The sequence below is a fragment of the Equus quagga genome, chromosome 11, assembly GCF_021613505.1.
Source record: "Equus quagga isolate Etosha38 chromosome 11, UCLA_HA_Equagga_1.0, whole genome shotgun sequence".
NCBI classification, from domain to species: domain Eukaryota; kingdom Metazoa; phylum Chordata; class Mammalia; order Perissodactyla; family Equidae; genus Equus; species Equus quagga.
Genome location: NC_060277.1, coordinates 71834391 through 71859576, shown reverse-complemented (window position 1 = coordinate 71859576; position 25186 = coordinate 71834391). Strand labels below are relative to the sequence as shown.

Below are 25186 nucleotides of genomic sequence, written 5' to 3'. Positions count from 1 at the left end.
CTGATTAATAAATTCTTGGTTATCAGTGATAATGAACACGAGTGGCACAAGAAAATATAAACTAGATTTCTATTTAATTTTATTATCTAGCAAATTAGTTATAAAGACCTGGCATCAAATGTCAAAAAGAACATAAAGCATTTCAACCCAGGTCACCTTGTTATTTTCACCATCAAAAAAATTTCCCCAGAGGTCAGAGGGTATAGCTTACTTAGGTCAATCCCGCTTACCAAACTCTCCACATGCTTTCTTTTTATCCCCTCAAACAGGCAGAGAGACTAGTCTTCTCTGAGCTGGGGGTGACTCTGAAGAGTCCACAGTTGTTAGGCCAATCTTCTTAGCAGTTATTATTAGTATACAACATAATTTTAAAGCTGGAAGGAACCTGAAGTCATTAGTTCAGAGACAGTAAATTGGTTTTGAGTCCCATAGACTGATAGCAGGTGCCTGAAGTGCTGTGTTGAAAAGCAATCTGTGGCTCCAGTTGGCTTTGTTGGAAAATTGTCCAAGTAGGTCATCACACGTGCCACATATCTCAAGCCCATCTAGGTTAAGTATCTAAATACTTCATAGAGCTGGTGAGCTTTAGGAGCTGAGTCACCTAATTTTTACTTTAGTACCATAACCTAAGCTTAAAATCTGATTTTATCCTTCCAGAGTAAACAAATTGACAACATACATGCCCTGATATCCATTTTCAGAGGCACCTTTGAAAAGCAGAATGCTTCCAAAGACAGTACAGCATGTTCAGCAACAGAGACTTCAGGTAGCTTCAAGAAAAGCAACCTCCACTTCACTTTGGGTAATACACTCTTAAAGGATCTGCAGCTAAAACAACAAACTGTTTCTACTCCCCATACCACCATAACCAACTGCAAAACTATCTCATAATGGTCATGTCACACTAGTTTATCATCCCCGCATTCAATGATCTGCAGTGGATAAAAATGATTCTAGGGCCGGCCCAGTAGCGCAGCGGTTGGGTTCACCCATTCTGCTTCAGTGGCCTGGGGTTCGCCGGTTCGGATCCTGGGGGCAGACATGGCACCGCTTGTCAAGCCATACAGTGGTAGGCGTCCCACATATAAAGTAGAGGAAGATGGGCAGAGATGTTAACTCAGGGCCAGTCTTCCTCGGCAAAAAGAGGAGGATTGGCAGCAGTTAGCTCAAGGCTAATCTTCCTCAAAAATAAAAAACAAAAAATAAATAAAAATTTTAAAAAAATGACTCTTTGGAAAGGGGCAGAAGAAAAGTATGCTTTAAAAATCAACAAATGTGACAAATTTGGGCTTTTACATGTAGAATAAACATCAAGCTCCCACGCCCCATTACAAGATTAAGTCTTGTAAAGTACTCCAGGTAACTGTTACAATCAAAAACTCTAAAATAAGGACCCAAGGGCAGAACATTCCATTTGCTCTATAGAATACAAAGGGAAACTAGTTCCTTTTTTAAATAAAAATTTCCATACAGAGAAGATGCTTCATAAACATCTACTGATATCATCTAGTTTTAACCTGAGGATACCATTCAGCCAAAGTGACCACAACATTGAAATACAATTAACCTTAGACACCCCCCACCACTGCATCTGAGGAAGATAAATGAACTGCTTCCTCTCTCTCCATCTTTCAAAACAGTGAGGGAAAAGAGGTTAAACTAAGTTTAGCAAACATTATTAGAAGCAAAACTTTAAAATCTTTGAATATTAACAAAAGATGCCCTTTTCCAAACATGTCTTTTGGTCTAATTAAAATCTGATAGTTTAGAGGACAGGCTGTGAGTCTAAATTGTAGTGTGATGTTAAGAAATACCAAGGAATTTCTAACAGTAAAAAGATCAACAACTGAGAGAGACACATTTAACTTCAGTTTCCTTACCATCACCCTGCATGTCTGAAGTCCATAGTGTCAGATTATCACGTAACAACTGCATGATAAGAGTAGAGTCCTTATAGCTTTCTTCACTCAGCGTATCCAGTTCTGCAATTGCATCATCAAAAGCTGCTTTTGCCAACCTGCAAGTATTTACATAAAAGTGTTACCAAAAAAAATGTAAACAAGCTCAAAAACAGAATGAGAAATGATTTAAGTCAGCTATTAATCTTTTCTTCAGTCACGCCAAAGTATGTAATAATGACATGCAGCACTTGGGTTTAGGCACTGAAATAAAAGAAAAGCAGATATAACTGATGAAAATGAACTTTCTATTTAATTTTGTAATCTAGCAACTATGGAGCTAACAGAACTTCAGGAGCACCACTTCTTAACTATGCTTTCGACAAGCTTATCAGTAAAAAGAATATACGGCCCAAACTCCATCCTAAGGCACCACCAAAATATAGGCAATAAAGGTATTTTCAACTTCTAGTCAAGAGCTCATTTAATAAAGTTTTAATGCAAAAAGAAAATTCTGGACAATATTCCAGTTAATTCAATAGAATTTAAAGTTAATGAAAAAGGCAATACAGAACACACGAAAATATGATCATACAAGCCACTTACTACAATTTTTTTATTCTCTTTTTTATTGCAGTAACTGGTTTGTAACTATTTACTACTGTTTAAAGGAAAGAAAATCCACATTTATTGAGTACTGGGTACTATGTACAGCCAAGTGATGCTGGACACTAGTGTGGAAAAAGAAAACAGGAAAGAGAGTCCACAAGAGATTAACTTAAAACATCTAAGAACAGAGGACTGACAAACAAGTGTTATAAAAAAATACAGTGCTATTCTTTTTTTTTTAAGATTTTATTTTTCTTTTTTTCTCCCAAAGCCTCCCCTCCAGTTATAGTTGTATATTTTTAGTTGTGGGTCCTTCTAGTTGTGGCATGTGGGATGCCGCCTCAGCATGGCTTGATGAGGGGTGCCATGTCCACGCCCAGGATTCGAACTGGTGAAATCCTGGGCCGCCAAAGCAGAGCACGCTAACTTAACCACTCAGCCATGGGGCCAGCCCCAATACAGTGCTATTCTGGAGAAAGTACTTCAGGCACTCGAGGAGGAAGAAATGAGATGTCAAATCTGAACTAATCTTAATGGGTAGGAAAAGCGCATAAATGGCACACTTCAAGTTAAAGCAAAGGTATGGAGGTGACTTTTTTTTTTAAAGATTTTTAAATTTTTTTCCTTTTTCTCCCCAAAGCCCCCTGCTACATAGTTGTATATTCTTCGTTGTGGGTCCTTCTAGTTGTGGCATGTGGGATGCTGCCTCAGCGTGGTCTGATGAGCAGTGCCATGTCCACGCCTAGGATTCAAACCAACGAACACTGGGCCGCCTGCAGCGGAGCGCGCGAACTTAACCACTCGGCCACGGGGCCAGCCCCCGGAGGTGACTTAAGTGAAGGTACGTGTGGGACAGCTAGACTGGAGAATGACAATGAAAGACTGAACCAATGCAATCAGCTGAACAGATAGCTACAGCTTCTTTAGTTACCACCTGTATCTACTGGACAAACTCAACCAACCCTTTAGAATGTTTTTAAATTAATACTGGTTTCCATTCAAATAAATCCACCTTACAGCAGGAAAATCTCTTTTCATGGAATATCTGATGCTTACATACTCAAGAATACTAAAGTTACAAAGGACAAACATATTATTCCAATTATACAAGGTACCTAAAATAGTCAAATTCATAAAGACAGAAAGTAGAGATTTCCTGGCACTGAGGGGGAAAGGAACATGGAGAGTTATCGCTTAGTGGCTATAGCCTGTTTCAGGTAAGGAAAAAGTTTTAAAATAGACTGTAGTGTCAGTTACACAACATTGTGGATCTATTTAATACTGCTGAATTGTACAATTAAAAATGGTTAGAATCATTAACTTCACATTTTGCATACTTTACCATAATTTAAAAAAAAAATAAAAAGCTTTGTATGTAAAGTTAAGTCCCTAAATTTTTATCTACAGGGGCTGGCCTGGTGGCGTAGTGGTTGGGTTCATGCACTCCATTCCACTGGCCTGGCATTCGCAGGTTTGGATCCTCAGCACAGACCTACATACTGCTCATCAAGCCATGCTGTGGCAGCATCCCACATATAAAACAGAGGAAGACTGGAACAGATGTCAGCTCAGGGCCAACCTTCCTCACCAAAAAAAAGTATCTATACCAAAAACTGGAAACAACGTGAAATACAAATGGGGGAATAGTTTAATATACATTAATGAGATGGAAAACTGTTCGTGTTAAAATATAAAATGATATGTACACTAAGAGTCTAATATTAAAAACATTGCTTACAAAAACTGAAAAACTAATATACAAAAACAAAGATAATTCTATTGCGATAATTCCTCTCATTCTCTTCTCCCACTCTCTAACAAATTAAAGATTCTTCTCAATCTACCAACAAAAATTTTCCCCATCAACATAAGTATCCTAACTGCTACCCTAGTGATAGAGAAAAGGTGTGTCTCTATTAAGAGCCAAAAGAATTACTGTATGGCCAAGTCTACAATGGCAGTCCCAGAAAACAACACACAGAACAAGCAGCTATTCTCCTTCGTAACCGTCCTCACTTTCACAGTGAGCGCTTTTGTTCTCTTCCAAGACTTACCTGCAGGCACGGTCTGGGGAATTAAGAATTTCATAGTAGAATACGGAAAAATTGAGAGCAAGACCTAAGCGAATGGGATGCGTTGGTGGAAGTTCTGTCATTGCAATATCACTAGCAGCTTTATAAGCCACTAGGCTGTTCTCTGCAGCCTCCTTCCTGTCATTTCCTGTGGCAAATTCAGCCAGATACCTGTGGTAGTCCCCTTTCCTAAAACAAAACAAAAACAACAAAAAGACAGAATTAGGGATAATACCACTTAAATGAAAATAAACAAAATTTTTCATTACTATATAAAAAAAGTAACAAAATATATTTAACAATTAACAACTACACTTCAGTAATTTCAAAAGTCTCTTCAGAAATGACAGACTCATCATCTATTTAGTTTTCCCTCTGAGAGAATTCATATTGCCAAAGATAAGCAAAATCCTGGATAAATTAACTGAAAAATCAACAAATTTATCACTTGACAGACTAGAATTAAATATGAAAAGTAGTTCCAAAGAATGACACAAGAGATTGTTAATCATGAAATAAAACTTACATATACAAAATGTTAAGATGGAACTATGTAATAAGGCATTGCTGCCAGGGGGCGGGGAGGGCGGCGGACTCCTTACAAGCAAATGAAGATAAGTAAGTAAAGCAAAACCTAGTACACTGTTACACGAATAGTCTGACCATCCTTAAATGCAACAATAATACTAATTCTTCACTAGCAGTGAATTTGCAAATGAGTATTCAAAAATAAAGCTTTAAGAATCACTCCTCCCATGTAACTATCTTCCCAACATTAAACAACTATTCTTAAAGTTGAAAACCTACAGAGAGAAGCGATGATTCTAAAAGGGCCAACATTTAATCTGACATTTTCCCTTTTAGTATAGAACCTACATTTTATAATAGAAAACCTTGGACTCGCCAGTGTTAGCTGCTGGAATGAGGTGTTTGTCCAGTACATCCAGAATGTCACAACAGATTAATTTTAGCTCAGTCTCAACCTGAAAAAAAAAGTCACAAATTGTTTAAAGTCTAAGCAACTATATAAATTATCACACATTCTACCTCTGGTTTTGAGGAAGAGAGCCACATTAGAATATACATCTCTCTCCAAATCCTCTTGCCCTCTCTTGATACAAAACCAGAGAAAGTTGTCTCCAGGTTATAGAAATTCTTATTTCTTTCTATATACTTTCAGTTAAGTGCTTTAAAAAAAAATCCAAACTCATAGTTCAGCTACAGAACTAAGAGTTACACTGATTAATGACTACCAAGTGCTACGCATTTATATTAACTAACTTCTTTAATGAGGTAGCAAATATTGTCTCCACTTATATGGGAAAACAAAGACTATGAATATTTGCCCAAAGATCACCAACTTAAGGACTTAAGAGGCAGAGTTAGGATTTGAACCCAAGTGGGCTGCATGACTAAACTCACAATTTGTAAGGGATGGAATATAACTTCAAACTCAAGCAATGTGCCTCCAGTGCTCATATTCCTAACCATTACTAAGCTCAACAGCCAATCACTTTAGTGGCAGAGATCCATTGCCAGCTACGGCACCAAAGATCTATACATCGAAGTAAATACTGTCACTCATCTCAATTCATTTATCATGACAAAAATGCACACTACTTCTAAAAACACGTACGCATTTTCCTCTCCATTTTCTATTAATCTGCGGTGACACTGCTGAACCTTTTCCAAGTTCTTCTCATGCCCTCTGGAACTTCCTTTCCATTGTAAATAATTCTCCCATTCTCTCTCCTCCTAGAATGTCATCCCCATCCTAAGTAAAACTAGTTCTTCCCTGAATAAACTACCTCCCCTGTGGCTTTTCAAGTAGAGACTGCTTTATGAGAAGGATGATTTCCGAATTCTCTTAGCTCCTCCCTGACTTATAGTATGACTTCTCTATTACTCCAAACCCCTCCTCCTCCGAAGCACTCACCCTCAAATTCTAATTTCCCAATTTCTGCCATCAATAGATCTCTGTAGGCCCTTCATCCATATTCACGGAGTGCCTACAGCCTCTCTCTTGACTTCCTGGCATCACACCAAGGTATACCAAGCTATTATCACCTAGGTTCCTTTCAACATAGTTCCTTGATCTCAACTCCATGACCTTCACTTGTCAATACCCCTTAATTGTGCTGCTGTATCCTAGAAGTCTTAAATTCTAATCTTTCACTACTAGACTATAACTTCCTTTTTCAGTTCCTTTACTCTGGTTATTCTTACTTAGGGACACATCAAGACCTCAAGCCTTTTGAATCTTTCCTCTTCTCCCAATTTATCAGTTCCCCTCTTTGTTTCCTGCTTTCTTTCCTACTTAGCCCACATCCCACAATCTAGCGCACAGACTCCACTCTCTTCTCATTTCCTCACCCCTCTGAGACACCAAAGTTGTCTACTGACAATCCATACTCTTTGCTCCAGCATATTTGAAGGGAACAGTCACACTGATACCACCTTCCATTTGACCCCAGGTATGTTACTTAATCACTCAGAACCTCAGTTTTCCCATCTATAAAACTGGAATACCTTTTACAGGATCATTTAAAGATTAAATAAACTCAGTAGCTTAGATAATTATACATATTACAAATATCTCTCTACTGAGAACAGTGCGCAAACGAGTTGAAGATAGTCAATAAATATAGTTTTCCCTTTCCCTTCCCTACCAAATTCACTCCTCATGCTACTTTGTGCCTGCTTCTGTGATTTCCCTCACTGTATCTAAGTGTGTTTTTATGCCTATCTCTTCCACTAGAATCAGTTTCTCAAGAGCAGCACTATATTGTCATTTAGGGCTAGATAATCCATTGTTTGTGGGGGGCTATCCTATGCATAGTAGGATGTTTAGCAGCATCTCTCTCTCTCCCTACTAGATGCCAGTAGCATCCTCCAAGTTGTGACAACCAAATACGTCTCTAGACATTCTCAATGTCCCTGAGGAGCAAAATCACCTTTGGTTGAGAACTACTGCACTAAATCAACGGCTGTCAAACATTTTTGACCAAAACTTACAGTAAAAAAAAATTAAATATACGTATATACACATACATAATATCTGAAACAATTACTACATGAAATAATATCCAATGCCCTCTGATATTTTCTAGTCTATTATAAAAACAATGACTAAACAAAACGTCCATAAGGATACTAATTCTGTCTCATCTTCACATCCACAGCACTCAGCAAACTGGGTGGTATATAAGAGGCACACAAATATTTGTTAAATTGCCCTGAATGGTAATTTCAAGACACTCAATGAAGTATTTTGCAGTTACCACAATAAAAACAAAGATTAAATTAGTTATTTACTTGTGCAGTGCTCAAAGGTGAACACCACCCTCCGCAGCTTCCAGGGAAAAAAGTACTTCACCTCTGTCCTGAGATGCTATATAGCCTGTAACTCCTAATCCAGGTGAGTAGAAGATGCAAATCCACTAAAATATTAAATGTATGTTACACATGTATACAACACATGTGTGTACTAGGCTGTGATCTAAAACGTCCAACACCTGGGGCTGGCCTGGTGGCACAGCGGTTAAGTTTGCATGTTCTGCTTTGGTGGCCTGGGATTCACGGGTTCAGATCCTAGGTGCAGACCTACGTACCGCTTATCAAGCCATGCTATGGCAGGCATCCCACATATAAAGTAAGGGGAAATTAGTTCATGGCCAGTCTTCCTCAGCAAAAAGAGGAGGATTGGAGGCAGATGTTAGCTCAGGGCTAATCTTCCCGCCCCCCCCACCCCCCCAAAATCCAACACCTAAGGCATCTTTCTTTAAAGATGTCTAGAATATGACAATCTCACCATTTGCCGATATTCCCGAATCATTTTTAGTTTGTCTTCTCCTCCCTTGTTTTCTTCTTTCTGTTCAATGCTGCTGATTATTCTCCAGGAAGCTCTTCTAGCTCCGATCACATTTTTATATGCAACAGATAGGAGATTTCTTTCTTCAACCGTCAACTCCACATCCATGCCTGCCACTTTCTTCATTGATTCCACCATTTCTGTAAGTGAAAAAGTAAAATCCGACCTTACAAACTAAGTTTTGTTAACACGCCTTCACAGTAGCCTAGAACAAAAGAATGTAGAGTAGAAGGTTGTGTGGAATCAGAATGACTTCATATGGTACCTAGTATAACGCAGTACGATTTGGAGGCCTCATTCTCATATTAAATAAGGGAACTAGGAACATACATCTACCCATTTCCCAGTAAAAAATAATTGAGCTTGCAGTTTAAGACAAAGATTAAAAATTTAAAACTCTGAAATGTATTTTCTTTCAAATAAATACAAATAAATTATACTTCTCAAAAAAGTCTTGGTAAGAAGGGAATTTATTCATATAGTAAACATACACTGAGCATGTGGTTAGTTCCAAAAATAAGTCAAACTCATCTTTGGATGTTTCTATCCTTCCTCCTTTAGAAGAGCATTGTCCACCTCCTATGAATTCATTCATCAGCAAAACTTTTGGTGGTTCCTAATTGTTACCACTAGGTGGCAAGCAAAGAAAGGGGCCCAGATAAAACTTGGGAGATGCCAAGTATAGGAAAAAACAGGGAATATAATGCACGTGAACGCAAAGGAAGAACCAAAAACAACTTAATACTAACTGAATAAACATACTAATGAAAAACATGCTTATAGAAAAGACTAAATGCCATATTACCATGCAGCTCTCCAACTTTAGTATTTCAGAATCTTTGGTGATGAAACCCGAGGATCTGTATTTTAACAAGCACCTTAGCATACGTTAACTAACACTCTTAAGCAAGAGTACCTTAGGGTATGACTCAGAAAGTGATCTTATGAAACACTACTTAATGGTACCTTATATTATATGTGTAATCCCAGGAACATTATCTGTTTCAAAAAATTATCTTTTCAGGAATATCAGGAAATTAACAGAAATATTAAGATGATAAGGTCTTTGGGAAACAGTTTGGTAGTTTCTTTTAAAGTTAAACAGCGTTAAGACTCAGCAATCCCACTCCTAGGTATCATTCCAAGAGAAATGAAAATATATCTTCACAAAGACTTTAATACAAATGTTCAAAGCAACTTTATCATAATAGACAAAAGGTGAAAACCACCCAAATGTCCATCTATGTGATGGAATACTACTAGAGAATAAAAAAGAATGAACTACTGATACAAGTAACATGGATGAATTTCAAAAACATCATGCTAATTGAAAAAAGCCAGACCAAAAAAGATTCTACGACTGCACTCAAATCAAGTTATAGAAAATGCAGGGGGCTGGCCCCGTGGCCAAGTGGTTAAGTTCATGCACTCCGCTTCAGTGGCCCAGGGTTTTGCCAGTTCGGATCCTGGGCGTGGATATGGCACCACTCATCAGGCCACGCTGGGTTGGCGTCCCACATGCCACAAGTGGAAGGAACCACAACTAAATATACACAACTATGTACCGGGGGCCTTTGGGGAGAAAAAGGAAAAATAAAATCTTAAAAAAAGAAAATGCCAGAATATAAAGAGAGAAAGCAAATAAGCGATTACCAAGGTATGGGGGTGACGTGAGGAGCTTATGTACAAAGGAGTACAAGGGAAATTTGATGGGTAACAGAAGTGTTTTACTGTGTTGGTTAAACAACTGAATACATTCATCAAAACTTACTGAATTGTAGATGTAAGAGTAGTATATTTTATTGTATATAAACTGTATCTCATTAAAGTTGAGTTTTAAAAATGCAATACTGAAGCATTTTCAGGAAAAAAGAAATAGTAGGGAATATGGTAATAAGACCATAAACTCATTTCTGGGAGCCTGAAAGCATTCATTTGAAACACCCAATTTTGTTTTTTAACCATAGTCATGAAAAAAAGGCTAAATTTAGAAGCAGTGGAGTAAGAGGTTATCATTTCAAGTTCACTTCCACACTGGTTTATCTCAAAAACTAACAACAAATTAAATATGCCTCAGAAGTGAACCAGTAATTCCCTTTTCTAAATTGGTCCCAACAGAGCAATTAAAAAAGTAACCTAGCTACTCCAAAAAGACCATTAATTCTTTTAAATTGTAGGGCTTTGCAACATTATATATGGAAAAACTATACACAAATATCCAATACATACCACTAAAAACTTAACAATGATATGTCTCTGGGTACTATTCCAGATGATTTAGATTTTCTTCACTTTTATATGCTTTAAAATTTTTCAACAATGAACATTTAATATTTTTACAATGTGAGGAGGAATTACATTTAAAACACTCAATGATATTCTACTATCCCAGATTTAATTAAGTATAATAATTCCCTTCATTTAGAAAGCCGCAAACAACACACAAAAGACTGTGGTACAATTACAGAAGCAGCAGTTATCTGCTTTTATTAAATAACAGCTTTACTGATCTGTAATTCACATGCTCACAATTCACCCATTAAGAGAGTACAATTCAATGGTTTCCAGTATATTCACAGAATTGTGCAACTGTCACCACAATGAATTTTACAACATTTTCATCACTCAAAAAAGAAAAGCTCCAGGGCCAGCCCCATGGCGGAATGGTTACATTTGCAAACTCCACTTCAGCAGGCCAGGGTTCACTGGTTCGGATTCTGGGCGCGGACCTACACACCACTCATGAAGACATGCTGTGGTGGCATCCCACACAGAGGAACTAGAATGACTTACAACTGGGGCTTTGGGGAGAAAGAAAAAGAAAAAAGGAGGAAGACTGGCAAGAGATATTAGCTTATGGCCAATCTTCCTCAAAAAAAGAAAAGCTCCATGCCCATTAGCGGTCACGCTGTATTTACTCCTAACTCCCTCAGCTCTAGTCAACCACCAATCTACTTTTCCGTCTCTATGGATTTACCTATTCTGGACATTTCATATAAATGGAACCATGTACTATGTCTTTTGTGACTGCTTTCTTTCACCTAGCATGTTTCAAGGTTCATCCATAGTGCAGTTCGTATCAATACTTCACTTACTCTATGGATATGCCACATTTTATTTATCCATTCCATCGGTTAATGGACTTTGAGTTGAATTTCCACTTCTTGGCTATTATGAATAATGCTGCTATGAAATTCATGTAAAGTATGCTTTCGAGTCTCTTGAATACAGACCTAGGTGTGGAACTGCAGGGTCACACAGTAACTTTTTGAGGAAGGAACCGCCAAACTGTTTGTCAGGGGGGCTGCATCATTTTTACATCCCCACCAGCAATATAGGATGATTCTAATTTTTCCATACTCTAACCACTTGTTAGTTTCCTTTCCTTTTTTTATCATAGTCATCCTAGTAGATATGAAGTGGTAACAAGATTTTGATTTGCATTTCCTTGATGGCTAATGACATTAGGCATCTTTTCATGAGCTTATTGATCATTTGTATATGTTCTTTATAAACTATTCAGATGATCTGCCAATTATTTAAGTTATTTACCTTTTTATTACTGAGTTGTAGGAGTTATTTATTTTTACAATCCCAACCATTCCTCTTAGCCCCCCATTTTCAGGACTTCCTCCACTCCTGAAGGTAGCATATAAGAGATAGCAGTAGCATGACTCAGAAAATGAAAGAGCTTCCTACCACCCCTGAAAGTTCTGCAACAGTGCTTTGTACCAATGTGTACAAATTATGACTATAATGAAGCTCTCATGACAACACTGGTCTTATCCTTTTAACGTCAACAACGGAAACATGATCCCAACTACACTGTACCCCAAAAGTATATGAAAAAGCTCTGATTTATCCAACTCTAGACTGGCCACACCCTTAAAACCTCCATCAGCAGAGGATTAATACCAATTATATTAACAAACTTCTCAACACAACTAGTATATCATAAAATCATCTTTGCAGCAACTATTTTATCAATATGATCTACGCATTTCCTGGGCAAGGGGAAGAAGGCTGGCAAATCTGTATGCACCAAGTATGATCATAACTTACGGACCAGACAATTTGCAACTCATAGTCGAATCACTACTTCTGGATGCACAGGCAGTGTGGTACACAAAGTTTGGGCAGTCAAATATAATTTCTGGGACTTCTGATGGTTGGAACAATGGGTAGTTGACTGAAAATCACGGCTATTACAAAAACTCTGAAATATAAAATCCCCACAATTCAAACGGCATCTTAATCAAACATACTAAGTATATTTGGTTCCAGATCATTTCCCCTTCCTTGTATGATGATAGCCTAGTTAGACATCCATTACATTAAAGCAGCTTGCCTCTATTTGTTACTGGACTATCCCGCCAGAAGAAGAGTCAAATGTTTTTCACACTGACTTTAACTTAGCTTTGGTCCTTAGTTTTTGTTCTCTGACCTATTTACACATTCATTCAACAAACTCATTCACACACACACAAAAAAAACACCTCATGCCAGGCACTGTTTCAAATGGTTTGCAAGTATTACTAATGCATTTAATCTCAAAAGACCTTTGAAGGAGGTACTAGTATTACACCCATTTTATATGAGGAAACTAGAGAATATGGAGATTACACTTGCTCAAAATCACAAATTCAGCGGATTACAACCCAGGCAATGACTCCAGAGTCGTGCTTTGATTTAATCAGATTACTCCAGATTTGAACATTTATTTGAACTCATCTGTATGGGGATCCTTTGCTTTTTATAAGAACAGATGTGGGGGCCGGCCCCGTTGCCAAGTGGTGAAGTTGGCGTGCTCCGCTGTGGGGGGCCAGGGTTTCGTTGGTTCGGATCCTGGGCACAGACATGGCACCACTCGTCAGGACATGCTGAGGTGGCGTTTCACGTGCCACAACTAGAAGGACCCACAACTAAAATATACAACTATGTACTGGGAGGATTTGGGGAGAAAAAGGAGAAAGGGGAAAAAAAAGAAGATTGGCAAGAGTTGTTAGCTCAGGTGCCAATCTTAAAAAAAAAACCAGATGCAAGACAAACGGTTTCAGTGACAACAGAGACACAAAAGTTAATACATTAAAATGTGGTCTATTCCTGCTTAAAATACATCTTTTTCCACCTACAAGTTAACCCCCTTAGAACACTATCTTCAAAAAACACTGCCACGGGCCAGCCCCGTGGCCGAGTGGTTAAGTGCACACGCTCTGCTTCTGCGGCCCAAGGTTTCACCGGTTCAGATCCTGGGCGCAGAGATGGCACAGCTCATCAAGCCATGCTGAGGCGGCGTCCCACATGACACAACTAGAAGGACCCACAACTAAAAATATAGAACTATGTAGCAGGGGGCTTTGAGGAGAAAAAGGAAGAAAAAAAAAAAACTTACTGCCAATGCCTAGTAGAGAGAGATACTCCCACGCCTCTAATATCTCTAGATCAACATCCCAGTAAAACTTGATTCTCCCAAGATTGTCCCTGCCAGCTGGTAAATCAAGTCTCTGCTGAGTTCCAACAGTCTTTTAACCTTATAAAGACAGAGTACAAAATCTAAGAGGGGGGCATGTCTCCACCTACCAGACTGACTAGGAGTTACCCTCAGGTCTAGTTCTACAATTCTAATGGGGTCCAGGGTCAAGACAGAAGCAAACTGTTCAGAACCCGTCACAGGAAAACAAGCAGGCTCAGAACTGGTTGACGGGTTTAACGTACCTCGTACCAAAGCACAAGGATTGTAACCATCATTTCTCCCAACATGGAAAAAAATGTTGGCTAGCTGTTACAACATGTAATCCTGACTTTTAAAGACAGAAAACTAAAGTTTAGAATAACTTGCCTGAAGTCACACAGCTACTAAGTGGTAAAACTAGAATTCAAACCCAATCTAACTTAAATGCCGGAGCTCTTCACCACATTTGACTAACTTTTTTAGAAGAGTGCTCATGGAAACAAGAAATTCTTAAATCCAAGAACACAGAAGATAATCACCCCAAGGGAAGAAAAGGACCATAGCATCAGACACTGCCTTAAAAAGGTTCTGTCACTCAAGCGTCTGCAGAGGTCTTGTGTTCGCTTTATCTAAAAGTTGATGAGGTGGCCAATGAGCTTTCCTCTTTGCCTAGGAAACTATTCATCCCTCTGGATCAAACTCAAATATCTTATTCTGTGAAGCCTTCCTGGGCTCTCCAATCCATGTTTGCATTTCTCTTTATTGAGAATCAGTGTTTTTCTTCCCATTAAATAATACCTTCCTAAAAGGGTATGAACTGTGTCTCTATCTCTATCTCTATTCCCAGAAGAGCACAGTACCTAATGCCACAAAAGGCACACAAACATTTGATGGAAGAATGAAGGGGGTAAGACAAAGACATTAAATAGACTGAGAAATACATTCTGGTAGGCTTGACCAAAATATTCCCTAGGTAAATGAAACCTGTTTAAGGATTCCCTCTGGGGGCCGGCCAGGTGGCACAGAAGTTAAGCTCGCACGTTCCCCTTCGGCGGCCCGGGCTTCACCAGTTCAGATCCGGGGTGCAGACTTGGTACTGCTCAGCAAGCCATGCTGTGGAAGGCATCCCACATATAAAGTTGAGGAAGATGGGTACAGATGTTAGCTCAGGGCCAATCTTCCTCAGGAAAAAGAGGGGGACTGGCAGCAGATGTAAGCTCAGGGCTAATCTTTCTCAAAAGAAAAAAAAAAGGATCCCCTCTCTAAATAGAATCACAGATCCTATGGTTTGTTCTCAACAATTTCAATAGGCCCTTTTTACTGCAGCCCCCTTTTTTTCCTTTTTCTCCCCCAAACCCCCTGGTACGTAGTTGTATATTTTTTAGTTGTGGGCCCTGCAGTTGTGGCATGTGCGATGTCGCCTCAGTGTGGCTTGATGAGCGGTACCATGTCCGCACCCAGGATCGGAACCGGTGAAACCCTGGGCCGCCAAAGCTGAGCACACGAACTCAACCACTCAGCTGGCCCCAACAGCCCATTTTATTTAGTAGAAAATTTAGTTATATCTGTCCCTTAAAAAGCCTCTGAAACACAGAGCAACATCCTGAAGGTCTGAGATCTGTTCACTGAATATATAAAGGGGAATTCAGTTATCAGTTACCTATGTTACCACTCTCCAGCAAAGTCCTATACAGCAGTCCCCCCTTATCCATAGTTTCAGCTACCCGCAACCACAGTCCAAAAATATTAAATGGAAAATTCCAGAAATAAACAATTCCTAAGTTTTAAATTGTGCGCTGTTTCAAGCAGCAGTGAATAAATCTCATGTTATCCAACTCCATCCCGCCCAGGACGTGAATCATCCCTTTGTCCAGCATATCCATGCTGTATACACTGCCCACTCGTTAGTCACTTAGTAGCTGCCTCAGTTACCAGCTTGACTTCACGGTATCGCAGTGCTTGTGTTCAAGTAACCCTTATGTTACTTAATAATGGCCCCAATCGGGGGGAGTAGTGATGCCGGCAATTCGAATACGCCAAAGAGAAGCTGTAAAGTGCAGTGCTTGCTTAAAGGGAAAAGGTGAAAGCTCTGACTTAAGAAAAAACTCATACACATGCTCAGGTTGCTAAGATGTACATAAAAACAAATCACCTAGACATGAAATCATGAAGAAAGAAAACTCATGTTAGTTTTGCTGTAGCACCCCAAATATGTATGTATAGGGGAAAACATAGCCTATATAGAGTTCAGTACTATCCAGTTTCAGAAATCCACTATGGATCTGTGGGAATGTATCACTCCCAGATAAGGGGTGACTATCATACATTCAAATAATATTCTCAGTTAACAAGACTACAGCATCTACAGAGGCTTATAATATGAACTATCTAGTATTATACAATCTGATCTCCAATCCTGTACATGAAATGACTAAAGCAGAACCAAGACCATTTCATAATACAAGGCATTTGGGAATATTCTGAGAACCTGGTATACTGTAAGTCCAGAAGCCGTACTGATTCATCTGCTATAGATTATCGAGAAAGGCAGGTAGAGGGGGCTAGCCAGGTGGTGTAGCGGTTAAGCTCATGCAGTGCTTCAGCAGCCCGGGGCTCGCAAGTTCGGATCCCAGGTGAGGACCTAGCCCCGCTTATCAGCATACTATGGCAGGCATCCCACATAGAAAATAGAGGAAGACGGGCACGGATGTTAGCGCAAGGCTAATCTTCCTAAAACAAATTTTTTTAAATACAAAGAAAAAGAAAAGGCAGGCAGAAGGTATAGGGTTATAACCTGTCTTTTATACGGAAAAGTGGCTGGTTGGTGTCAAAAAAGGGTAAGGCAGATAAGCCCATCAAAGCAATCTACAACAGAGGATAGAAAAGTGCCACCTTGTACAATAATCATTTGATTCCCAATCAAGAGCCCCCAGGGCTCATTTAGGACATGACAGTTAAGGGGAAAACCTACCTCTTTTCTTTATTTAAAAAACTAAGATGATCTACCATCTCACACTCATCAGAATAGCCACTATCAAAAAAAACCAGGGGGCTGGCCTCATGGCACAGTGGTTCAGTTTGGTGTGCTCCACTTCAGTGGCCCATGTTCACAGGTATGGATCCTGGGCACAGATGTACACCACTCATCAGCCATGCTGTGGCAGCGACCCACATATAAAGTGGAGGAAGACTGGCACAAATGTTAGCTCAGGGCTAATCTTCTTCAGCAAAACAAACAAGTGTTGGCAAGGATGTGGAGAAACTGGACCCTCTGCCCTGTTAGCAGGCATGTAAAATGGTACTTGCTACCGTGTAAAGCAGAATGGTGGTTCTTTAAAAAAGAGAATTACCGTGTGATCCAGCAATTCCACTTCTGGGTATATACCAAAAAGAACAGAAAGCAGGGTTTTGAAGAGGTATTTGTACACCTATGTTCATAGCAGCGTTATTCACAATAGCTAAAACACGGAAGCAACCCAAGTGTCCATCGACAGATGAATGGATAAGCAAAACGTGAAATATAAACACAACAGACTATTACTATTCAGCCTTAAAGAAGGAAGGCAATTCTGATACATGCTACAACATGGATGAATCTTGAGGACATAATGCTAAATGAAAGAAGGCAGTCACAAAAAGACACATACCATGATTCCGCTTATATGAAGTACTTAGATTAGTCAAAATCATAAAGACAGAAAGTATAATGGTAGTTGCCAGGGGCTGAGGGGAGAATGAGCAGTTACTGTTTAACAGGTATAGTTTCAGTTTTACAAGATGAAAAGAATCATGGGGATGGATGGTCATAACGGCTGCACAAAAATGTGAATATACTTAATACCACTGAACTGTACACTTAAAAACAGTTAAGATGGTAGATTTTGTTATGCGTATTTTAACACACACACACTAAAATGAACTAAATATCTATGCCTGAAACTCTGAGTCCCGTTCTCAATGAAAAAAGTAATCCAAACGACAGACATGATGACGACAGTGGAATCTTCAGTTGACTGAGGACTGCCGAAAAGAAACTCCTCCAGAGACCCAAGATGAGAAGAAACTTAAGACCATAAACTTATTTCTAGGTTGCTCATGAAGACAAGCTTCCCAAATCACTGTGTCAAATGGAAAGAATGCAAAGTTATCCTAGGGGGTGATGTACAACTATCACGGGAAAAGTCAGGGAAAAAAGCAAGGTGTATCTGTAAATTATAAAACTCTCTCTGCGAAATCCACCTTATAATTATAAAAGTCACCTCATTAAAAAATCTCTCTAGACCAATTATTAGTTATCAGGCACAGCTGTTTGAAACTGCTAGTTTGGGATGAGAATATATTTCACATGCATATACATTGACGAACATAAAGAGAAGTCTTTACTCCCTGAGATAAATATTTCTATTAAACGAGAGCACTTTTTTCCAAGAGGAAGATGTACTGTTAAATTATAAGTGGCAGTGTAAGACCTGTACTTTTCAATAAAATCCCACCATCTTTCCCTTAGATCTTTCCTTTATCACATGATGACTATTACCTTATAGACGCTTCAGAAAATAAAAATCTGATGGGGTTGGCCCCGTGGCCAAGTGGTTAAGTTGGTACACCCCGCTTCAGCGGCCCAGGGTTTCGCCAGTTCGGATGCTGGGCACGGACATGGCACTGCTCATCAAGCCATGCTGAGGCAGCGTCCCACATCCCACATGCCACAACTACAAGGACCCACAACTAAAAAATACACAACTATGTAGCGGGGGCTTTGGGGAGAAAAAGGGAAAATAAAATCTTTAAAAATAATAATAATAAAATAAAAATGTTGCTAAAGAAAATAAAATAAAAACTTGAAAATAAGGACAAACACAATACAGAAAAGACTGATCATCACAGAAAGCCATTCTGCACTAGAAGAGACTAGTAAGGGGAAGAGAACAGATATTTTGAAGCACTTTACCAGTTGCTGAGAAAAAGTATTTTATCTTTTGATAATAAAGGAAAGACAAACTTAGAAGGAGGGGAGTGTCAACAGCTGTAATTTTAGGAACATTCCCATCTTACGATTATCAGAGAAACTGTTAACTGAGAGCTTGGGTCCCTGTATGAAGATGAACAGCTCTTGTACCATGTTTAGAAAACAATTTTCTGACTTACGAGCTAAAACAGAAGAAGAGAAGTACAGCAGCAAAGGAAAACCTGATGTCTGCGTTGGCAGGGGTCCCAAATGAATGAAAATCAGACACCCAGACCTGTGCCAGCAACAGTACTGGGAGAACAGCTAGATTAAGGACCAAAGAGAAAACTAACAGACCCAAGATAAACGAGCGCTCAGGCTGGCCAGAAAACTTAATGTGATGAATGCCTCCCTTAAAATCCCAATCGTTAGTTCTGAAGAGATGTGGTTTAGAAATTAAGGAATGAAAAAGAACACCAAAGAATTAATCTGCACGGAGGGGGAAAGTATTATGTCCTTTTATGATTCATTCATATTCTGAGGCATGTCATGAAAGCAAAATGTCCTTCATATGGTATGCACGTACTTAACATACCAGCCAAAGGATGGTTTTATTCATCTTCAGAGAAGCTGGGACATAATTCTGAAACAGCTCTGCCTCCCCTAGGATTCTGCAAAGCAGAGAAGCATGGATGTAAAAATCTAACTAACATCTCAAAATTGAAAGTGCAAAAGAGAGAGTAAACATGTTTTAAATCTTTTCTAAAGAACTGCTAGCCCCGAATTATGACTGGCAACTCTGTATTCCCACAGGACAGGATAGGTGTGCTTGGGAATCAAATTACTCCCCAAATCTCAGAGGCTGGACACAACAAAGGTTTCTTCCTCACTCAAATGTTTAAGTAAAGGTCTACCATCTTAGAGCTCTACCATTTGGTACCTGAGGCCTCCCCAGTCAAAGCAGCAACAGGAGAATCAGAAAAGGGTTTTTCACTGCCTCTACACAGTTAAGGCACATAATGTCACATTTCACTGGGCAAAACAGGCTCACATGACCCTGCTGCCTAAGTACAAGAAGTTGGGAAAAGGGGGAACAAAGTTCCACAATGTCTCAATGTATCCACCCCCCCCCCCAAAAAAAAACCAAGAAGCCATACTAAAATTAAAAAGGCTGGGGCCGGCCCGGTGGCACAGCGGTTAAGTTCGCACATTCCACTTCTCGGCGGCCTGGGGTTCGCCAGTTCAGATCCCGGGTGTGGACATGGCACTGCCTGGCAAGCCATGCTGTGGTAGGTGTCTCACGTATAAAGTAGAGGAAAATAGGCATGGATGTTAGCTCAGGGCCAGTCTTCCTCAGCAAAAAGAGGAGGATTGGAAGTAGTTAGCTCAGGGCTAATCTTCCTCAAAAAAATAAAAAGGCTGCCAAGTCAAATCAGACACTACTTAAAAGAACAGACATATACACAAAAATTATGGGCAATTAACTAATGCAGACCACAGATTTTGTCTCAACGGCAATGGATGCAACAACTTAAAATGTCGCAAGTTTGTTTTTATTTGATAAAAAAGTATCCAAGTTTGTTGGGGAAAAAATTTCCAAGGGACTAAATCTAAGAGAAATTTACCATATGGATCTTTACTTAAAAAGGAAGTCACAGAAAATGTTTGACTAGATTTACACAAGAGAAGCAGTCTTCACTGTGATACTTCTGATATCATGAAATCAGTGAGGGCATTTCTGCAGTTACATATGCCAATGTCCAGGCGTTATGGTGCTTTCAGATGATCTGATAAACTGAAGTCCTTATCTCCCCTAAGGAATGAGTGAAATTATCAGCTAAGCAAAATCTGGACTATCACTAAACATTAATAATTCACTGACAATCACCATTCTGTCTTAGAGATTTCTAAAAGACCCAACTATTCTGGTAGCAAAGACTGCTGTTGATATTTAGGAATACACAAGTATCATGTACTTTATCACACTGACAAATACTCTATCAGAAGCATAAGTTCTGTACTCTAAAGTACGGAAAAGAAATTTGATTTGGACAATTTTAAGGGCATGTATTATCACCGCTCATCAAGCCACGCTAAGGCGGCGGCCATGTGCCACAACCAAAAGGACCTACAACTAGAACATACAACTATGTACTGAGGGGCTTTGGGGGAGAAAAATCAAAAAAAGAAAAAACCCAATAAAATGTTATGAGATGTATCTTAATAGTGTGTTAAGAGTTACAAAGGATAAAATAACTTGAAGTAAACATTTTGGTAAGATTTGGAAGTCATTTCTGAGATTTTTCTTTAAGTAAAGGTTTAAATGGACAAGATTAATGAACTGACATCTAAATACACTGTATGTGGAGCACTATGAAACAAACAAACAGGATGCTGAAACAGAAAACAGGAAATGTGGGAAGCCTCCATAAAGAGGTCCTGTTCTATTCTGTAACACTATGCTTATCCTATCTACATATCACTTGTACTCTTATTAAGTGGACGAAAAGATAACACACTTTGGGAAACACTTTGGGAAACAGCACGGTAGGAAAACACCACCTTTACAGCCAGAAGAATTCAGATTAGATTTTCATTCTGGGTTAGGTATTTATTTACATGCTATTTGACCTAAGTCACTCAGCCTCTATGAGGTTGTTTCCTCCTGTACAACTTGGGAGATACCCACCTCTCGCTGGATTATGAGAGTTAAAATGAGACTGCACAGTAAATTCTCTGGCACATAATACAAACTGAACAATATGTTAAAACCCATCCTTTCCTTTGCTTGCCTCTCTTACAAACTTAAAAAGAATAAACACCAAAAAACCCTACGGGAATTCAGGAAGATGTGAGCACTTAGAGGAGTGCTAACAATATGCTTGACGCAGTAATGAGCTAAATAAAGAATTAGAGTTTAGAACCTAAGCCTAGAAGCTTTTTGTATAATCTGGCTCCTTTTTCTTAAAGATTTTATTTTTCCTTTTTCTCCCAAAAGCCCCCCGGTACATAGTTGTGTATTTTTAGTTGTGGGTCCTTCCAGTTGTGGCATGTGGGATGCCACCTCGGCGTGGCCTGATAAGTGGTGCCATGTCTGCGCCTAGGATCCGAACGCGCAAAGCCCTGGGCCGCTGAAGCGGAGCACACGAACTTAACCACTCGGCTATGGAAGCCGGCCCCTGGCTCCACTTTTTCTTTCTAGCCCAGATACTCCGTTCTCAGGCCTCATATGCTTAATCCCATATCTGCACCTGTGATGATATATCTGAAAGAACCTCCCACTCCCACCATGCAAATCTCCTCACTACAATGAATATCTCACCCATTACTCATTTTTCCTGACAACTACAACCCATAATGCCCTTGTGTTCCGTCTCTAAAATTCCTATATCACAGAAGTTGGCAATAATCATTGTTTTTTGCCACAGTTCTCTTTAAACTAGGCTGTGAACTCCTCTGTATATGTGTTCTAATAAATTCTTCTATCATTCCCAAGACAAAACTCATTCCCAAGACACGCTAAACAAATGCCTATTGATTAAAAAATCCAAGGATGGGGGCTGGCCCCATGGCTGAGTGGTTAAGTTCGCACGCTCCACTGCAGGCGGCCCAGTTTTCCGTTGGTTCGAATCCTGGGCGCGGACATGGCACTGCTCATCAGACCACGCTGAGGCAGCATCCCACATGCCACAACTAGAAGGACCCACAACAAAATATACAACTATGTACCGGAGGGCTTTGAGGAGAAAAATAAAATCTTAAAAAAAAAAAAAGTCCAAGGATGGATTTACGAGAGACATGCTTAGGAATGCTTGTGAAGGGGGAGAGGGGAATTCCTGATTCTAACAACTGATCAAAATGTAATATAAAAATGCAGAGGCCGATACAGAGAAAAGTGATAGAAATCAAAAACATCCAGTAAATGTAGAGGAAAAACACTAACTCCATAAGGAATGCAGTGCAACTTTAAAGCAACATAGCTGCTATTTTAAAAATCAGGTTAAGTTTGATTAGAATTTACAAATAAAATTAAACCTAAAGTTACGTTAAATATCTCATTATCTGCAAAGCAGTAGTAACTCTAATACTGCAGTTGGGCAAATACATCTGCATAATCATTACCTGTTAAAAGTTTAACTGACAAAAACTAGACAAAAAGCTATGCAGTACTGCCATACAGCTTGAAATATCCTCAAACTCAGGATCCCTGACAATTACTTAACTCTGAAAAAACAGGTGAGACAGCCTCTAGACAAGAGCTTTACAAGGTCATCTAGTCAAATCCAGAGACATGCATTAAATTTAGAGTACAGACCAAATGCCTAAATTTTTAATAAGCACCCTCAGTGACTCTAACTCCATCAGGCATCAAAGAAACAATCTACTCCAGAGGCTCTCAACTCTAGCTGCATACTAAAATCCCCTGGGAAAGTTTTCTTTTTTAAAGGTAGACTGACCTAGGTGAACAAACCAGACGTTTTTTAAGTTTTCATCTTAGTCTGGCTTTCACAGTCCAATTTTTGCTTTTAAAACATTTTTTAGGGGCCGGCCCGGTGGCACAGCGGTTAAGTGCACATGTTCCGCTTTGGCAGCCTGGGGTTCACCGGTTCAGATCCTGGGTGCGGACAGGGCACCGCTTGGCAAGGCGTCCCACATGTGAAATGGAGGAAGATGGGCATGGATGTTAGCTCAGGGCCAGTCCTGTCAGCAAAAGGAGGAAGACTGGCAGCAGATGTTAGCTCAGGGCTAATCTTCAAAAGAAAAAAATTTTATAGCCAATATTTTATCGAAGAAAAAAACGTTGCTAAATGTTATTTCTATGGAAAAATATAGTACATATGTATATCATCTATTTTAGGAAACATTTTTTCACATTAACATCTCTGAAATCGAGATTTTTCTTAGTCAATGGTGTGCCATAGTACAACTGGCAGCATTTTTATTAGTGTTACGTAAAACGATGACACATGTTGTGACGATAGCATATTGTTGTCAATAAAATGAGCTGTGTTTTGTGCCTATACATGCTTTGGCACTTGAGCAAAGAGAAAGTCCTGAAAGTATATTCAAACTTCACAATAACATAATAGCTACTTGTAGTGGGGGAGAGTAGCTGTATTTATTTGATACGGCTATACCATACTGTTTGACTTTTTTTTACATTTTAGCTTTTATAATTGAAAAAATTAAAAATAGGGGCGGGCCCTGTGGCTGAGTGGTTGAGTTCACACGCTCTGCTTGGGCAGCCCAGGGTTTCACAGGTTCGAGTCCTGGGAGTGGACATGGTGCCGCTAGTCAGGCCATGCTGGGGCGGCATCACACATGCCACAACTGGAAGGACCCACAACTAAAAATACACAACTATGTACTGGGCAGCTTTGGGGAGAAAAAGGGGTAAAAATCTTTGAAAAAAATTAAAACTAAAGTGTGAAACATTAATTCCACATTTTAACTAAAGTTTAACGTTTCTAAATACGTGAGTTTTTGTAGGGAAAAAATTATGCAATGTGCATTCTTAAGTTGGTACTACTATAAACTGCAAAAATCCTTTCAGGGAACAACGGGCGCACACAGGCCAAAAGTTTTAGGTTCATTTACTTTCATCAGTAAATTCCACTTCTCAGAATCTCTCCTGAGCAAATAACCCAAATTACAGAAAATTATATTTTTGGACGTCACTGTTTCATTGCAGTGTTACTAGCAATATACTAGCCAAAAACTCATAAATATTTTCTTATTGGAATGTTATACAGCCAATAAATTACTTACAACCATTCGTGATATAAAACAAATGTCCATGATACAAAGTCAGGTAAAACCAGATATGTAAAACAATGAAATAGTAAAACAAAAAGCTCCTGCACAGAAAATACCAGGTAAGTTTTCACCCCACCTTTGACTTTTCAAATTTTCCATCAATGTATAAACCTAAATGTATGTATTTACACATTCAAAACAATACAGAAGATATACTGAATACATACTTGGCTGGAAAACATCCTGTCAATTTTAATGGAATTTAACCAGCTACTATTTTTAGTAATGACTGCCCTCCTAAATTCCTCTCTGCTTCATGTGTCAGTAAGTTTTTTTTAAAAATTAGCTTCAGATTTTTTAAGCTTAAAAAATCTGAATGTGGGGGCTGGCCCCGTGGCTCAGTGGTTAAGTTCGTGAGCTCGCTGCAGGCGGCCCAGTGTTTCGTTGGTTCGAATCCTGGGCGCAGACACGGCACCATTCATCAAGCCACACTGAGGCAGCGTCCCACATGCCACAACTAGAAGGACCCACAACGAAGAATATACAACTATGTACTGGGGGGCTTTGAGGGGAAAAGGA

General features: G+C 39.3%; 1 protein-coding gene across 2 annotated transcripts in view; it reads right to left on the bottom strand.

The window, feature by feature from the left end:
* YWHAE (tyrosine 3-monooxygenase/tryptophan 5-monooxygenase activation protein epsilon) overlaps window positions 1-25186 on the bottom strand; it is a 41056-nt gene that overhangs the window by 3794 nt on the left and 12076 nt on the right. For both annotated transcript variants that reach the window (XM_046675755.1, XM_046675754.1), the window contains exons 2-5: window positions 8391-8590; window positions 5456-5562; window positions 4562-4768; window positions 1881-2017 (exon numbers count right to left, since the gene is read on the bottom strand). In XM_046675755.1, coding sequence (XP_046531711.1) covers window positions 1881-2017; window positions 4562-4768; window positions 5456-5562; window positions 8391-8590 — 651 coding nt within the window. The remainder of the gene's footprint in view (window positions 1-1880; window positions 2018-4561; window positions 4769-5455; window positions 5563-8390; window positions 8591-25186) is intronic.